Consider the following 16922-nt stretch of genomic DNA (forward strand, 5'->3'; position numbering starts at 1 on the left):
TCTCTTCTTTTCTTTCATTTCTCTTTCCTTTCTCTCTCTCTCTCACACACTCACTCACTTGCTGTCCCACATTGTTCTTCATCTCCCTTTTTGTTCCTGTTCTGGCCCTAATTCATATTTCTTCTTTATTTTCCTTTTATTCTCTTTTTCCTTCTCTCACCTGTGTCCTCTGGCCTCAGTGCTTACCTTCCCCTATCCTTCTACCTATCTATCCCTCCCTCCCCAACTCCTTCTAACTTCCCATCCTGAAGGGTAAAATTGCTATATTGAAGAGTTTATTCACTATAAACATATGTTGGGTTGGTCCTTGATTTTGATTTAATTCACACAGTTAAGGTGATGGATTAATAATTTTCATAAATTGTCATTTTCTAAGATGTACTTGATGCTAAGATGTTGCTGATTGTAACACTTGGGCTAAGGTGTTGTGATTAATCTAGTCAATGGTCCTTCCTGGTATAATGAAAATGAGGCAGCCTCAGAGTCATTAGAGACTCAAAAACTAAGGACCAGCTATATCTGGAAGACACCTCTGAGAAGAAATTATTCCATAAGGATTCTAATTACAAGCAACAAAGATACTTACAATAAGCAGTTTTGAAGTATCAACCCAGGAATTAAACCAAGGATAGTACCAAAAACAAAAATGAGAAGACATTTAAGTAAGGCACAAACCCAGTCTTCCAGCTCACCAAAGGCAAATTCTGGGGGAAAAGAGGTAGAAAACTCTGATAATCAACCACCTGGACACCCTAAACTGATAGCACAGGAAGTAACAAAACAGATAAATGGGGCTGTAGAAAAATTCAAAACAGAAATAATTTCTCAGATAACTACAGAGATGGTGAGCAGAATAAAAGACATGATCAGTGGACTAATTTAGTACCACACACCCTTAATCCCAATATCATACCCTCTAGATGCAGCCGTCTCTGAAAAGAGTGCATGAGGCTTTGGGGAGACATCTAGATACAAGCCGTAACACTATTTCTTTGTGAAAGATTTTGAAATTCGGGAAGTTTCAGTCATCTTGACTGATTCTTCTTTTTCAGGATTGTTTTGGCTATTCTGGATCCCCTGTGATTCCATATGAATTAGAGAATCAGTGGTCACTTTCTAGAAAGAAACCAGATATAATTCTGATAAGGATTGCACCAATTCTGCAGATCAGTTTGGGTAATATCACCATCTTATAAATGGTAAGTGTTTTGACGCATGAACATGGATTACTTTCCACTTATTTAAATACTATTTCATTTCTGTCAATAATGTTCTGTAATTTTCAGGGCATATATTTTGCACTTCATTTGTTAAATTTACCTCTAAGCATTTTACAGTTCTTGATGCTATTGTGAAATAATTTTAATTTAATTTTCATAACAAGCATATAGATATACAATTTATTTATATATTGATCATGTATCCTGCAACCTTGTAGAACTCAAAATTAAGTTAAAATGATGTTTGGTGGGCTCTAATCCAATCTGCTGTCATCTCTGAGATTAGGACACACGTCATGACATCAGGGACACATGTCCATAGTGGAAAGATTATGTAAGGACACAGCAAGAAAGCAGCCACCTGCAAGGAGAGAGGTCTCAGGCAATAGTAAGCCTACCAACATCTTGGAACAAGAAGAGTGAGAAAAGTGATTTCTGTGGCTTAACCTACCCAATTGGTAGTATTTTGTTATAACAGTCCTGACAAAGCAGTACTGTCACGGTACTTCTTATATGTTTCTCTGTTCATTTTGCTAGTGTTTTGTTGAGGATTTTTGTGTTCATGTGCATAGGATATACAGGTAGAGTTTCTTGTCAAGTCTTTGACTTTGGTCTCCGAGTAGTACTGGCATCACAGAACAACATGGGAATTGTTTCTGCCTCTTATTTTCAGACAAGTTTATGAAGAATCTGGTAAAATCCAACAGTGAAGCTATTCAGGCTTGGGCTTTTCTTTGTGGATAGTGGTTTGGTTTTTTTAATTATTACTGATCTAAACTCTTCTCTAAGGTGTACTGAGATTGTCTATTTCTTCTGGAGTCAGTTCTTAATGGTAGTTTGTGCTTTTGTAGGAGTGCATCTATTTCAAATAACTTATCTAATTTGTTGGCACAGAATTGTTCACGGCAATCTTTTATACTCCTTATTTTTGTAATGTTCGTACTAAAGCACTCCTTCTTATTTATGATTCTAGCATTTTGATTCTTTTTCTTTTTTCTTAGTCAAAGTAGCTACAGGTTTATTGATCTTCCCAAAGAAACAACTTTTGGTTTTGTTGACTTTCTCTATTGTTTTCTTATTCAATATTTCACTCCAATATTTCCTTTTTCTTTTTTATGCTATTTATGCTATCTGTTTTTCCAATTTCTTAAGTTGAAAGGTTATTGATTTCAACTGTTGTTTCTTTCTTGAGACAGGATCTTGCTATGCTGGCCTCAAACTCCTGGGCTCAAGTGATCCTCCTGCCTCAGCCTCTCAGGTAGGCACCACAGGCATGAGCCTCTACTCCTGGCCTGTCATCCTTTTCTCTAATGTAGGCATTTATCTCCATAAATTTCTTTCTAAGCACTGCTTTAGCTTCATACAATAAGCATTGGCATCTTGACTATCAATCATCTTACAATATTTTCCAATTTTCCTAGTAACTTCTTTTTTTTTTTTACTTTTTAAAGTTATTTGTATTTGTTACCTTTTAAAGCAGGTGACCTGGGCACTCCGTTCCCACTCACAGGCCTGGTTTCAAATTATCCTTCAAACAGCATTGCAGTATTCCTAGGAAGTTTAGTTTATTCCTCTAAACAATACTTTTCTTTGGAAAACAAGCCCCATGGAGCTTCTGCCATCAAGTTGTTTCAGTTTAACTTACTTATTTCTAAAAGCCTAGTACATGCAGCATTGAAACTACAGGGGGAAAAGTTTTAAAAAGTAGATCCTACAAGACGAAAACTCAAGCTATTGTAAAAAATATTCCTTTAAACATCAAGATCACTCAACACTTCAGACAGATTTGGTCTACTAAGGAATACGGCTTGATAACTACACACTTTAGACCTCACGAAGTTAATAGTAAGTTACATGCCCTACCACAAACATCTCAACCTGTTAAACCAAGGTGAAAACGTACTGCTAGCTCTGCTTTAGTGACTAAAGTATCACAGCATCACTTAACAGTAGAAAGAAATCTTATCTTCCCTGTAAGCAGTTGTCATGCCATACAGACTTAAATGTTAACCAAAAAAGTCCTTGAAAATCTATTATCAGCAGGAATGAAAGTAAAGAACTGAGCACCCATCTGAGTCATTCTTCAGAGCTTAGTCGACTTCTTCCATGCATGAAGTGTCATCTACTTCGAGGGGCGGCATCTCTTCAGTGACAGCAGCCGTGATTTCATCAGTGGTGGGGTCATCCTCATCAATACCGAGCCCCAGCTTGATCTTCCTGTAGATCCTGTCCACATGTGTCTGGGGGTCCTCCAGACTGAAGCCAGAAGACAGGAGCACAGTTTCATACAGCAAGATAACCAGATCCTTCAGACTTGTCGTTCTTGTCAGTCTCGGACGTTTGCCTCAAGTTCTCAGTGATGGAGTGGTCGGGGTTGATCTCCATGTGCTTCTTTGCTGCCATGTAACCCATTGTTGAGTTGTCTCTTAGGGCTTGGGCCTTCATGATTCTCTTCATGTGTGCCATCCAGCCGTACGTGCTTGTGACAATACAGCATGGGAACGTCACCAATCAGTTTGACACAACCACCTTTTCAACCTTTTTCTTGAAGATATCTTTCATGATCTTGCAGAGGTTTTCAAACTTTGACTTTTTCTCTTCCTGTTTCTTTTTCTCCTCTTCATCTTCTGGAAGTTCCAGGCCCTCTTTGGTGATGGACACTAAAGTTTTCCCCTCAAACTCCTTCAGCTGCTGGACACAGTACTCGTCGATGGGCTCGATCACATAGATCACTCCTAGGCCATGCTTCCGAAGGCATTCCACGAAGGCAGAGTTAGCTACTTGGTCCTTGGTTTCACCTGTGATTGAATAGATGTCCTCTGGCTCTCCTTCATCCTGGTGAAGTAGTCCTTCAGAGAAACCCTCTCATCCCCAGAAACAGATGTGTAGTAGGGAAGCAGCTCTGAAAGCTTCGTTTGATTCTGAGAATCTTCATGTATTCCAAGCTTTACATTCTTAGAAAACTGCTCATAGAACTTCTTGTAGCTCTCCTTATCTTCGAACAGTTCAGTGAATAATTCTAAGCACTTTTTGACCAAATCCTTTCTGATGACTTTCAAAATTTTGCTCTGTTGCAACATTTCCCGGGAAATATTTAGAGGAAGATCCTCAGAGTCCACCACCCCTCTGATGAAATTCTGGTTCTCAGGGATCAGCTCCTCAGTTGTCCATGATGAAAACTCTATGGATGTACAACTTAATGTTGCTCTTCTTCTTCCTGTTTTCAAAAAGGTCAAAAGGAGCTCGTTGTGAGATGAAAAGCAGAGCTCTGAACTCTGTCCTTCAATGGAAAAATGCTTCACCACCAAGTGATCCTCCCAATCGTTGGTCAAGCTCTTACAGAACTCTCCATACTCCTCATTAGTAATATTGTCAGGGTTTCTGGTCCAAATGGACTTCATTTTGTCCAGATCTTGTTTTGTTTTTTTTTCGGTACCGGGGATCAAACTCGGGTCCTTGCGCTTGCGAAGCAGGCGGTGGAACCACTGAGCTAAATCCCCGGCCCCATGTCCAGATCTTCTTGATCAATGTACTTTTCTTAATCTTCTTCTTTTCTTCTCACCATCCTTTTCTTCTTCTCCTTCATCAGAACCAATATCTTCTATTTTAGGTTTGTCATCAGACCCCTTCTCTCCTTTTTCTTTATCTTCTTCATCTTGCTTTTCTTCAGCTTCATCATCACTCACTTCTTCATCTCGTTCCTTCTCCACAAAGAGAGTAATAGGACAGCCAGTAAACTGAGAATGTTTCTTTACAATCTCTTTTATTCTTCTTTCTTCCAAGTACTCAGTGTGGTCTTCTTTCAACACAGGATAACCTTTGTTCCTCAGCCCATAGGTTCACCTGTGTCAGTCTTCACTGTGAAGGACCCGCCTACTGAAGATTCCCAGGCGTACTGCTCATCATCCTTGTGCTTGGTGATCACATTTCAGTCACTTTCTCATCAACCAAGTGCGCAGAGTAGGAACCCACTCCACACTGGCCAATCATGGAGATGTCAGCCCCAGCCTCCAAAGCCTCCATGAAGGCCTTGGTCCCCAACTTGGTGATGGTGCCCAAGTTATTGATCAAGTCAGCCTTGATCATTCCAATCTCAGTATCCACAATGGTGAGGGTACAATCTTGCTTCTTTGGAATAAGATTAATGTGCAGTTCCTTGCCAGAATCCAGTTTACTGGCATCTGTCAGGCTTTCATAGCTCATTTTGTCCAGAACATACAACCAATTTGAAATCAGCTCCCTCAGAAAGGTCTCTTTGTTCGAGTAGAACGTATTGATAATCAGTGACATCAACTAGGCAATTTCTGCCTGGAGGACAAACGTCTTCACCTCCTCCTCCTCCATGGGATGGTCCTGCATCTGGGTCTCCTCTGGCATTTTGGCTAAGCAACATTCAGGATACCAGATGTAGCAGCTCTGAGATGCTGAAGCAACTCAGTAACTTCTTGATCTGCTGATTTTGTTCTACCATTCAACCACTATAAGAGAATACTATCATTTCTTTTCTCCTGCATGGGGTGGATGTTTTCTAATGCAGCCTTTTAACTTCATTAGTAATTTTTCATTGTACTTTAAAGTTTAACTGATTGATCCGGAGCTTACTATACTCATCATCTAGAAATCAGTTTGGATTAAACTTGCTTAATTTGACTAATATATTGGAACATTATACCTAGATAGCTCTGGTTAGTTTGGGGACATTATTTTTATGTATATTATACCTATTAATTTTGCAAATACAAAAGTGCAGTTATAATTATTAACTTATCGCCTGTCAAAATTTCATTAGCCCATTACAATTTTGCTCCCACCAACCCTCTTTATACTATTATTGATTAATATATTACATATGTATTAATTTCTGGATAATTATGTATATATTATTTTATAGAATTGCTTTTCAAAAAAGAAGGAATGTCTGGTAATAGTGTTGTTATGTAACAGAATGTTTACTTGTGTTTTTTATTCATATAGATGTTAATTATCACCTGGAGTTACTGGCTTGCAATATGTTCAACTTCTTTTATTTCTTGTAAGGAGAATCTGCTGCCAATAAATTCTCACAATTCTTGTTTATCAGGGATAGTATTTCACTTTACTTTTGAACTGTAGCTTTGCTAGATATAAGATTCTGGTTGACTTTTTTCCTCTGGGCACTTCTGTTACCCCCTGCTTTCTGCTGGTCTTTCGGCTAATAAACTTTCCATTGCTCTTATTAGGGTTCCCTAGTAAATGATGTTTTTTTCTTGCTGCTTCCAACATTTACTCCTTGTCTTTGATGTTCAGCATGTTTACTATGTCTCTGAGTGGGTCACTTTGTATCCATTCTACCTGGAGTTGAGCTTCCCAAATGATAAATTGTTGTTCAGTAAACTTGGGATTGTGTTAGTCAGCTTTAGAGTAACATAATAAAAACTTGAGATTGTCAACTTATAAAGCCAATATATTTATTTTAGCTCATAGCTAGGGAGGTTTCCATCTTCTAATCAATGGCCACACTGAGTTTGAGTCTGCGGCAAGGCAGAGCATCAAGGTGGGGAGCCTGTGGTAGGTCAAAGCTGCTCATCCCGGACCAGAATGCATAAGTAAGTAAAAGGAAAGAGTCTGGTCTATGGCCATACCACCCTGAACACAGCTGATCTCATCTGCTCTCAGAAGCTAAGCAGGGTCAAGCTTGGTTAGTACTTGGATGGGAGAAAAGTCTGGGCTTCAAGGACACACCTCTCCTCTGTTGAGGCATGAGTGTCAAGTATTATGTCTCGCCATGAAGAAAGTTAAGACATGATGCAAAAATGCTTTTTTAAGTCCATTCCAAAACTCCCTCATAGTTGCAGCTGCTCCAGCATTGTTCAAAAGCCCAAATCCAACATCTCCTCTGAGACTCAGAGCAAACTCTTCTGTGAGCCCCTATAAGAAATCAAAAATCAAATTCCATACTTAAAAGGTATAGTGGAGGGACAGGCATGGGGTACATCCTATTTGAAAAGAGGGGGGAAATCGTCACAAAAGATTGCCCTGGAGTCTTGCTTCGGGTTTTGTTTTGTTTTTTGTACCTGGGATCGAAATCAGGTCCTTGTGCTTGCGAGGCAGGCGGAAGAATCACTGAGATAAATTCTTGGCTTGCCCTGGGGTCTTGGAAGCAAATTTGTATTTGTACACTTTGAGCCTGTGAAAGTTCGGGTGCTCTTGCAGATTCCTGGGGTGTCCTTGGGGTATCCCTCCTACTTTCACATACAAAGCACTGTATTTGGCTCCTCCTGAACGGCTCTGATCTCCAGCAATTGCACCCTCTGGGGTGGCACCTTTGAATGATCTCCTTTTCTGGCCAAGTTACAAACTTTTCAAATTCTTCTACTCTTCTTCATTTTCCAAATCCTTCACTCTTCTTCTATTCCTGAATCTCACTGTGAATTTGACTATTTGCTACTCACGCTGCAGCCTGAATGCTGTGCCTCCTTGAAATTTAGGAGAAAAACTAGCATACTGTCTTTAAACTTAGGGGCCTACAAAATCTTAGGGCATGAAGAAAACACACCGAATTCTTTGCCATGGTATAGCCAGTTTCCAACAGAATTCTCATTTCCATTTCAAACTTCATCAGTGCAGCCTGGGATGCCTGAATTCCCATCTCTTGTCTTCTGAACCCTCACTGGGATCATAATTAAGTTCCATTTTCTAGGCTTTCTCTAACCTGCTCCTCCAAACTCCTCCTGCATACCACCTCCAAAGCCCTAAATTTACATCACCTGCCTCATCCCCCTTCAAGAATAAAAGCATCAAGATGAGAGATTTACAAGGACATCAAACTGCCCATGGGTGCCCAGAAGTTTCCAGTCATTTCCCTAAACCTACGCCTATCTTAGACTCTAGCACAGCTGCCAGATTTTTTGAGTAGATGCTTCTTCATTTGCTGTTTCTTCTCAGATTCACTTCCAGAAGCATAAGCTCCCCCCCATTAAGTTTATTGGTACATTTTAGGTATAAAATACAGTTATATACATCATTGGGATCTTGTACCATTACATGAGTATCTGGGTTCTTATTTTTTTTTCCCCTTCCCCTGCTCTCCCTTTACCCCCTCCACCATTGTTTCCATTTTTTTCCTGTTCTCATATTTTTTCTTTCCCCTCTTTTCCTTTCCCCTACCGCTCTCACTTCCCCTTTACTTTACTATTTACACAATATCAATTTACTTCCTATTACTTAATATCAATTATATTTACTCCCTATTACACAATATCAATTATACATTTTTAAAAATTACAATATCAAGATCTAGGAGACATTACCACAGATTTTACAGAATTTAAAAGGATATAGAGCATATTTCAAAAATCTGTTTTGAAATAAATTTGACAACCTCTAAGAAGTACCTTGGAAGACAAATTAATGAAACTAACTCTGAGGAAATATAAAATTTGAATAGCACCTATTAAAGAAAGTATATTCCTAGCTTGAAAACCTACCTATATGACAACAACAGGCTCGTATACATTTTAACTGATAAATTATACCAAGCATTTAAAGCAGAAAAAAGAAGGAACACTTCTCCCCTCATTTTAGGAACTCAACATTGTGCTAATCCTAAAACTGGATAAAGATAATAGAAGAAATAAGTATAAACATAGATAGAAATTTGTTGGACAAAACAAACTATTAGAAGTCAGATCTGGCAGGATGTAGAAAGTGGTTTTGTTATAGGGATGGCAGTGTTGGTTCAGCATTGGAAGATCCACCCCAAAAAGTAATCATTTTAACAGAGAAAAGGAAAAAGCCATATGATCCTCTCACTAGTTGGAGAAAAAGTATTGGACTAAATTCTACAGCTGTTCATGGTAAAAGCTATGAGGAGACTAGAAGTAGAACAGAACCTTCTCAACAGATTAAAGACATGTACTCCATACTTGCAGCAAAACCACCTTACATGAATGGAGAAGATACAATGCTTTCTCCTTAAGGTGGGGAACAAGGGCAGATATGCCTACTCTTCATCTGTCCATTAAACTTTGAAACATAGGCCTAAACCAAAATAGTCTGGCAATAAAATGACACAATTAGGATAGGATTGGCAAGGTAGAAGCAAAATCTTTATATGTAGATGAAATGATCATCTACAGAGAAAATACTAAGAAATCTCTAGGAGCCCTGAGAACTTGTATTTGAATTTAGCAAGATTAGAAAACACAAGGTATATATAAAAATTCAGTTTCTATGTATACTTGCTATAAATGAAGAATTGGATATTGAAATTTAAAAATTATGTAGGAGTACAAAGGACCCAGAAAAGTAAAAAGAAAAAGAAACAGTGTTGGAAGATGTTTAGTACCTAATTTTAAGACTTCCTCTAAAGCTATAGTAATCAAGGCAGTGTTGGTGTAAGGAAAGACATATAGATCATTGGAATAAAACAGAGAATCTAGAAATAGAACCACACATATATGGTCCACTGAGTTCTGAAACATTATTTGACAGTAACATTGTATAGAATATAAACTCAATTCAAGAGCTGAGGAAAAGAGAGTGTTTTCAGCAAATGGCACTAGAACACCTGGTATCCGTATATAAAAAATTAACCTCAACTCTTTATTTCCATACATAAAAATAACTTTAAAGGATCTATGAACCTAAATATGAAAGACTAAAACTATAAAACTTTAAGAAAAATTATAAGGGAAAATGTTTATGAATTTAGGGTAGGCAAGAACTTCCCAGGATACAAAAAACATGATGTATAAAAGAAAAAAATTGATAAATGAGATTCCATCAAAATTTAGAACTTTAAATGACATCATTAAAATGAAAAGTAGTCCTTAAATAGACCATATTTACAATGTATATAACCTATGACCAGAATATATAAAGAACTCTTATAGCTCATTAATAGACAACCCAATTAAAAAGTAGACACAAGATGATAAATAGATGATACATACAGCACAAGGAAAGGCGTGCAACACTAGAATCAGAAAAAAACTAATCAGTACAATAACAAGATTGAATTATACACTCATTAGGGAGATGAAGTTAAAAGTTTTAAAAGCCTTGTCCTGACTTTTTCTTTTTTTGGATTCTCCCCCTTTGCATTTAGTTTGTCATGTCCAGCAGATTCATTCTGCTGAGCTTCCTGGGGTTGTGATCCTCATTGTCTTTTCCTAGGATATTGTCTAAAATTTTTTGGAGAGTTGGTTTAGTATTCATGAAGTTCCTAAGGTTCTCTTTATCATGAAAGTATCTTATTTCTCCATCAGTTTTGAGAGATAGTTTTGCAGGGTATATCAGTCTTGGTTGGAGGCTGTTTTCCTTTAGGGCTTGAAATACATCACTCCAAGCTCTTCTTGCCTTGAGGGTTTGCATTGAGAAGCCTGCTGTGATTCTGATGGGCTTTCCTTTGTATGTGATTTGTTTCTTTTCTCTCACTGCTTGTAGAATTTTGTTCTTCTGTTGGGTTTCTGGAATCCTAACTATTATATGCCTATGTGTAGACTTTTTTTGATTAAGGCTAGCTGGAGTCTTATGTGCCTCACTTATCTGCATCTCAAGTTCTTTTCCCCACCTTGGGAAGTTTTCTGCCATCGCTTCTGTGAACAGATTTTTTTATGTCATCTGCACTCTCTCCTCTTTCTTCATTGACTCCAATCAGTCTTATGTTATTCTTCTTTGCATCATCTAGCAGCTGCTGGATTGCTTTCTCGTGGTCCCTTACAATTTTAAAGCAATTTTTCTTTTTCTGGTCACTAATTGCAATCTTATCTTCTATATCTGAAATTCTGTCCTCACATTGGTTCATTCTGCTGTGTAGACTTTCAATGGAGTTTTTAATCTCCTGGAAATCTGTTTGCATCTGTTTTATGGATTCCATTTGTTTCCTACATTGAGATTCCATCATGTTCCTCAGATCTTCTATTTTTTTTATCTGTGTCCTCTCTAGAATTTTTAATCTTGTCTTGCATTACAGGCACAATCTTTGCTGTTATCTGAGAAATTATTTCTGATATCATTTTTTCCAGATCCTCTTTTGCTGCCAGTTCAGGGAGTCCAGGTGGTTGAGTAACAGAGTGTTCCATCTTGTTTCCCTTTGGGGTTGCTATAGGTGATCTGGAAGTCTGTTTTTGAGGCTTGTTTAGGAGTCTTTTCATTTCCATGGGGGAGGAGGGGTGCTGCTGGTGCCCGCGCAGCTCACCTCTGCCCTAGGAGCAGTGGAATGGTGGGGGGGGGGGGGGCTCCTGCTGGGTCCTGGGACTGGCTCACCTCTTCTGCCCTAGGAGCAGTGGAATGGCGGCGGGGGAGCCTCCTCCTGGATGCTGGGATTGGCTCACCTCTTCTGACCCGGCATGAGCTTTTTAAAAAATTTTAACCATTTTCTGTTGTTAGGATGGAAGTTCTCTTTCTTTAAAATGGTGGCAAGTTACACATAAAATTTACATTAACTGATTTTTATTACTATGGATTTATAGTAAGTTTTGAAATAGGAAGTGTGTTCCAAGTTTTTTGTTCTTATTCAAGATTGCTTTGTCTATTTGGGGTCTTTTGATATTCCATATGTATTTTAGGGTTACTTTTCTTTTTCTGAAAACATCATGGGGATTGTATTAGGTATTGCATTAAGTCTATAGGTTCTTTTCTGTAGTATAAACATCTTAACATGGAAGCCTTCCACTTTATAAACAAAGGATGCCTTTCCATTTACTGGTGTCCTCTTTCATTTTTTTCAACAGTGTTTATACTTTTCAGTGTACAAATCTCTGACCTCTTTGAATAAATTTATTCCTAAGTAATTTTTCTTTTTTAAGGTTTTTATTCTTGATATTATAGCAAATTCCTTTTTGAATTATTCTTTGTGAAGCAATTCATTTTTATACATTGATTTCCTTCTATCTTGCAAATGACAGAATTTGGCTTATTAGTTTATTTCTGCGTGTATGTATGTGAGTGTGTGTGTATGTCCTTTAGAGATTTCTACATACAAGTTCATGTCATCTCTGGACAGAGATAATTTTACTTTTTCCTTTCCAATTTGGAAACCTTTGATTTCCTTTTCTTACCTAATTGCTCTGGGTAGTATTCCCATTATGTTGAACAGACGTGGCAGATAACCTTTCAGTCTATGTGTATGTATGTATATGTGTATATATATGCAGAGAGACCATATACAAATATATGGTGTTTGTGTAATAGTCATTGTATCAATATATATTTTCTTTCCTTGTGGGTAAATATCTAGGATTAGAATACTAGTATAATAGATGTCTATGTTTAATATTTAATAACTTGCCAAATTATTTTCTGTTTTCCATATCTACTATCAGAGTTTTTAATGTCTTAGTTTCTCTACAGGTTGTGAACACTTAGTGTTGTCAGTCTTTAACTTTAGCCACCCTAACAGATATTTAGCAGTATTTAATGATTTTCATTTGCATTTCCCTCATGACTGATCTTGATCATGTTTTTGTGTCCCCACTTGCCATCTGTGTGTCTACTGTGGTGATGTGATTGTTCACGTATTTTGCTCATTTTTAAAAACTAGGTTGCCTTAATATTGTTTTGAAAGCTCTTAATATATTTACAAGTTTATATAGTTACAATTACTTTCTGAGGATATGCTTTATAGTTTTCCCCAGTACGTGGCTCTTTGCATTCTACTACTAATGTCATTCCAAGGGCAAAAGTTGGAATTTTCATGAAGTCTAATTTACCAATTTCATCTTTTACAGACTGTGCTTTTAATATCCCATTTCATAAACCACTGTCTTGTTCAAAGTTAATACATACACGAAATATACTCTTCTGTATATATGCTATGCTTTGACTAAAAGCTTTAAAAATTCTGACTTAATTATCAGTCTTCTAATTTATGACAACTCACTTTATGACATTTGCAACACTATATTGCTGAAAATTAGATGATAATAGTTATGTACTAGTTATAATTATTACTGTAAACAACTGTTTGTAAGATCATGAATATGCTTTCTTTATTCTACTCCTGAATTTTTATTCTCAATAACGAATTGTAGGAGCTAATTGCCCATAGTATGTTATAAGGAATGTTATGGGGTTAAAACTCTAAGAAAATCAGTATTTCAATATCAGATGAAATTTTCTGAAAGCAGTACTACATTTTCTATCTTTAAAATAACGATCAAGTTTTTCATGATTTCAAAATAAACCAGAATTCTAAAGAACATTACCTGTACTATCTTGCCACTGGAAATATTCATTTTTTCTGTCATTTTCATCTCAGGTAAAATAAATAAGTTTCTTGACACACTCATTCTGCTTTGAGTTGCACCAGCATATCCTTTCTTCAAAGTTTCTTTTCCTTTTTCAGTAAAGCTAATAGACTTCTTTGATTGTAAGGTACTACTCCTATATAAGGAAAATAAAATATAATTCAGAAGATCCAGAATTGAAAAGAAAAACCAACCAACAATAAAAAGGAAAGCTTTCACTTAAAAATGTGTAAATAGAGTTCAACCCCTGGTATCAAAAGAAAACACAAATAAAAATATGTAAATAATCTACACATATAGTGTGAAATAATGATAGCTCCTTGAGATTGTTTTGTGTTAGCATAGTTTCAGAGAGTTCATCTGCAGTGTGTCACCTTTCCTCTTACAACAACCCTAGGGTTTGCTGTTGACATCATTTTAGGTCAAGTCACAGAGACTGAAAGGGAAATACATATTCCTATCATAGTTGAGATCTGACACAGGCGGTGAGATCCAAAGTCTGTGGATTTCTCTAGGTCTTAGCATCCTTATTTATACAACAGAGATAATAACAGTACTTAAGTCATAGGTTATTATGAGGATTAAATGAATTATTTTATATATTATAGTTAGGAAAGGCCCATTACATAATAAGGACAAATAAGTGTATCGTGCACATACCTATGCAGATTTAAACAGGAGTAAAAACCTGGGAAAGAATAATATGTTCATGTCTGAATAAACTATGTAAGAAGTTTTAATAAGAACAAACAAAACTTATAATAAAACTACACGTACTCAGTATAAAAATATAATTTTATTTTTTTATTTATTCTGTAAGTTCTGTAAGACAGGATTTACATTTTTCATTTTATTCATTCTAGAACTCTGTACTATAGATTTCTATAAAATGAGGATAATCTTTCCTTGGATGATAGAAATGAAATATGCTTCCAAATAAAGTATTTTCAATGATACTTTTACATTCAAATCCTAAAAAAATCACATAAGAATTAGATATTTTTGAATGACAAAAGTCAACCCAGGTTTCATATTTTTTCTTCACAGCACTTACTACTACCTTACATTTTATTTCCTGCTTTCTCTTCCTCCATAGACTGTAAGCATGTTCAGGACAAGAACTGTCTTACTCACTACTGTATCCTTAAAATATATCACAGTATCCAGTGTATCATGGGCACTAAATATTTTTTAAATAAATGAGAAAATCAATTCCTTTCACATACTATTTTCAATTTATATTCTTTTAAGTAGCCAACCCTATCCTCCTTCCTCTAGTCTCTAAAGGATTTTACTCCTAACCTCATTAACAAAAGTATAAATCATGTAAACACTCCAGATTATTTCTCTACCATTTTAAAATTCTTCTGTCTCCTGCAAACTTGTCTCAATTCATTTTTATCCCTTTTATCCTCTTTCACTAAGAGGTGTCATTTTTATCCAAGATCAATCTTTTAGCTATGCTCTGAAACTGTTTCTTACTGCTTTCTCAGGAACTCTTCTTCATCAGTAATTTCAGGTCTACTATTCTTATCTCCCCATGAGCATAAAATTATGCCCCAGTCATCCTCTCAAAGTAAACATGTTCCCTTTAGCTGTCTTCCTCTATTACTGTATGTCTTCCTTCTTTCACAGTCCAAATTCCTAAAATATTAGTCAAGAATCCTTTTTTGTGAATGGAGTGTGGCTGTACTGGAGATCTAACATAGGGCTGCACACATGCTAGGCAAGGGCCCTATCATTCAACTACACTCCAGTCCTGTCTACTTCTTTATAGCTCTTATTTGCTCCATGATTCAATACAATCTAGTTCTACACACTTCTACTGCATAGGATCTACTTCCATTAAAAGTCATCCATCCCTTCAAATTGTTGAATCCAAGGTATTCTTTTCACTACTCATCTTTGTAGCATCTGAAAGTTGATTATTTTCCTTAAAATTGACTTTTCAAAATGGTTTCTGTGCTAATCATCAGACCTTTCCATTTTTTACCAACTAACCTTTTAGACTTGCTTTTCTCTAGTTAATAGAATCTACAATTTATCAGTTGAATCACTCTTTTGCCATTACCTTCAACTCTTTTGCTTCTCCTGACCTTATGCCCTACTATCTTTATAAAATTCAATCCTGTCATTTTGTTTCTGTTCTTAGAATCCTTCTTTGCAAATTATACCTAGGGTCAGATTGCAGTTATCTGTTCTTTCACTATATAGTCTCTGAGAAAATTTAGCAAAATCTATAGTTTTATCAGCCATGTGTGACCATTAATCATGACACATCATCTTGACTGGATTAAGAAATACCCAGGAGGCTGTTAAACCACACTTTTGGGTATGTTTGGGTGGGTCATGGAAGTGTGACCTTAGGTACTATAATAATCCCTGGCCCATTCCTCCCTACCACTGTTTACCTGCTCTGATTTCCAGCTATGATGAAATGAGCAGCTATGTTCTACCATGCATTTCTACCGTGACGTTCCTGACTCAGAGATAGCTAACCATAGACTGAATCCCCTGAAATCATAAGCCAAATTAACCCTCTCCTCCTTTAAGTTGTGGATGTTGGGTATTTTCTTCCAGTAATGGGAAACCTGACTAATACAGAAAGTTGGTACCAGGAGTGGGGTGGTTGCCATAACTGTGTCTGACCTTTCGATTGGTTTGCAGGAGGAATTTAGAAAGGTTTGGGGGATGTGGCCTAGAGAAGCTTACAATTCTGTAATAAAAACAGCCTGGGGTGACTCTGGTCAAAGCTCAGAAACCAGAATACTGATAGGAATATGGATATAAAGACCAGACTCACAAGGTTTCCTTTGGGAACAAAAACTTAATCAGCAACTGGATTAAAGGCCCTGTGTATTACATTCTGGGAGAAAAGTTTTGACATTTGACCATGTCCTGAGACTCTGCAGGAGACTGACATTAAAGGTAGAGGACTGATTGATCTGGTGGAAGAAATGTGAAAACAGCTCAACATTGTCACTGTGGCCTGGGTACTGCTGGCTGCTTTTAGTCAGATTTATAGTGAAAATCTGAGGCACAAAGCAGAGCAGAAAAATTTGAAAAACTTAAAGTACCCAAAGGAATCATGTGCAAAGTTGGGGTCAATGGAAGTATGGTTGCTAGAGAGATGAGCACCATTTAAAAGAAACCAAGTACTTTGTGCAGGGACAAAAAGAATGATGCCTTGAGGGCATCTCAGAAACCATTAAGACCTCACTCACTTGCTTAAGGATGTAAAATTATCAACATTTCATTTGCAAAGGGAGCCCTTTAGTCCTCTACTTGAAAAGACCGCCTAGAGAATTGGTTTCCACAATATATTTCACTGTGCTCAGCCATCTAGTTTCTTAGAGGATGTTGCAGTAATGGTCCAATGGGGCCTGGCTACTGCTTGCACTGACAGCATACCTTCATGTTATCCATATAATGCTGGTTTTATCATACAGCATACAGAATGCAAGAATTGTGG

General features: G+C 37.0%; 1 protein-coding gene and 1 pseudogene across 6 annotated transcripts in view; both read right to left on the reverse strand.

Moving 5' to 3' along the window:
* Positions 1 to 16922, reverse strand: part of Dnai4 (dynein axonemal intermediate chain 4) — an 80867-nt gene that overhangs the window by 51149 nt on the left and 12796 nt on the right. For 4 of the 5 annotated variants that reach the window (XR_015451911.1, XM_004841493.4, XM_004841494.4 and 1 more), the window contains exon 2: positions 13409 to 13586. The exons of the other annotated variant lie outside the window; for it this stretch is intronic. Coding sequence is in view for 3 of the 4 variants with exons in the window: in XM_004841493.4 (XP_004841550.2) it covers positions 13409 to 13586 (178 nt within the window). In the remaining variant the exon portion in view is untranslated. The remainder of the gene's footprint in view (positions 1 to 13408; positions 13587 to 16922) is intronic. 5 annotated transcript variants of the gene reach the window in all.
* LOC101700969 (heat shock protein HSP 90-alpha-like) lies at positions 1131 to 13540 on the reverse strand (annotated as a pseudogene). Its single transcript, XR_015451912.1, has 3 exons — positions 13409 to 13540; positions 4729 to 7127; positions 1131 to 4624 (listed from the first exon to the last, which is right to left on the reverse strand). The product of XR_015451912.1 is annotated as a heat shock protein HSP 90-alpha-like (transcript).

The sequence above is a fragment of the Heterocephalus glaber genome, unplaced genomic scaffold (genome assembly GCF_053883595.1).
Source record: "Heterocephalus glaber isolate CG9 unplaced genomic scaffold, H.glaber_assembly_v1.0 deba00001442, whole genome shotgun sequence".
Taxonomy (NCBI): domain Eukaryota; kingdom Metazoa; phylum Chordata; class Mammalia; order Rodentia; family Bathyergidae; genus Heterocephalus; species Heterocephalus glaber.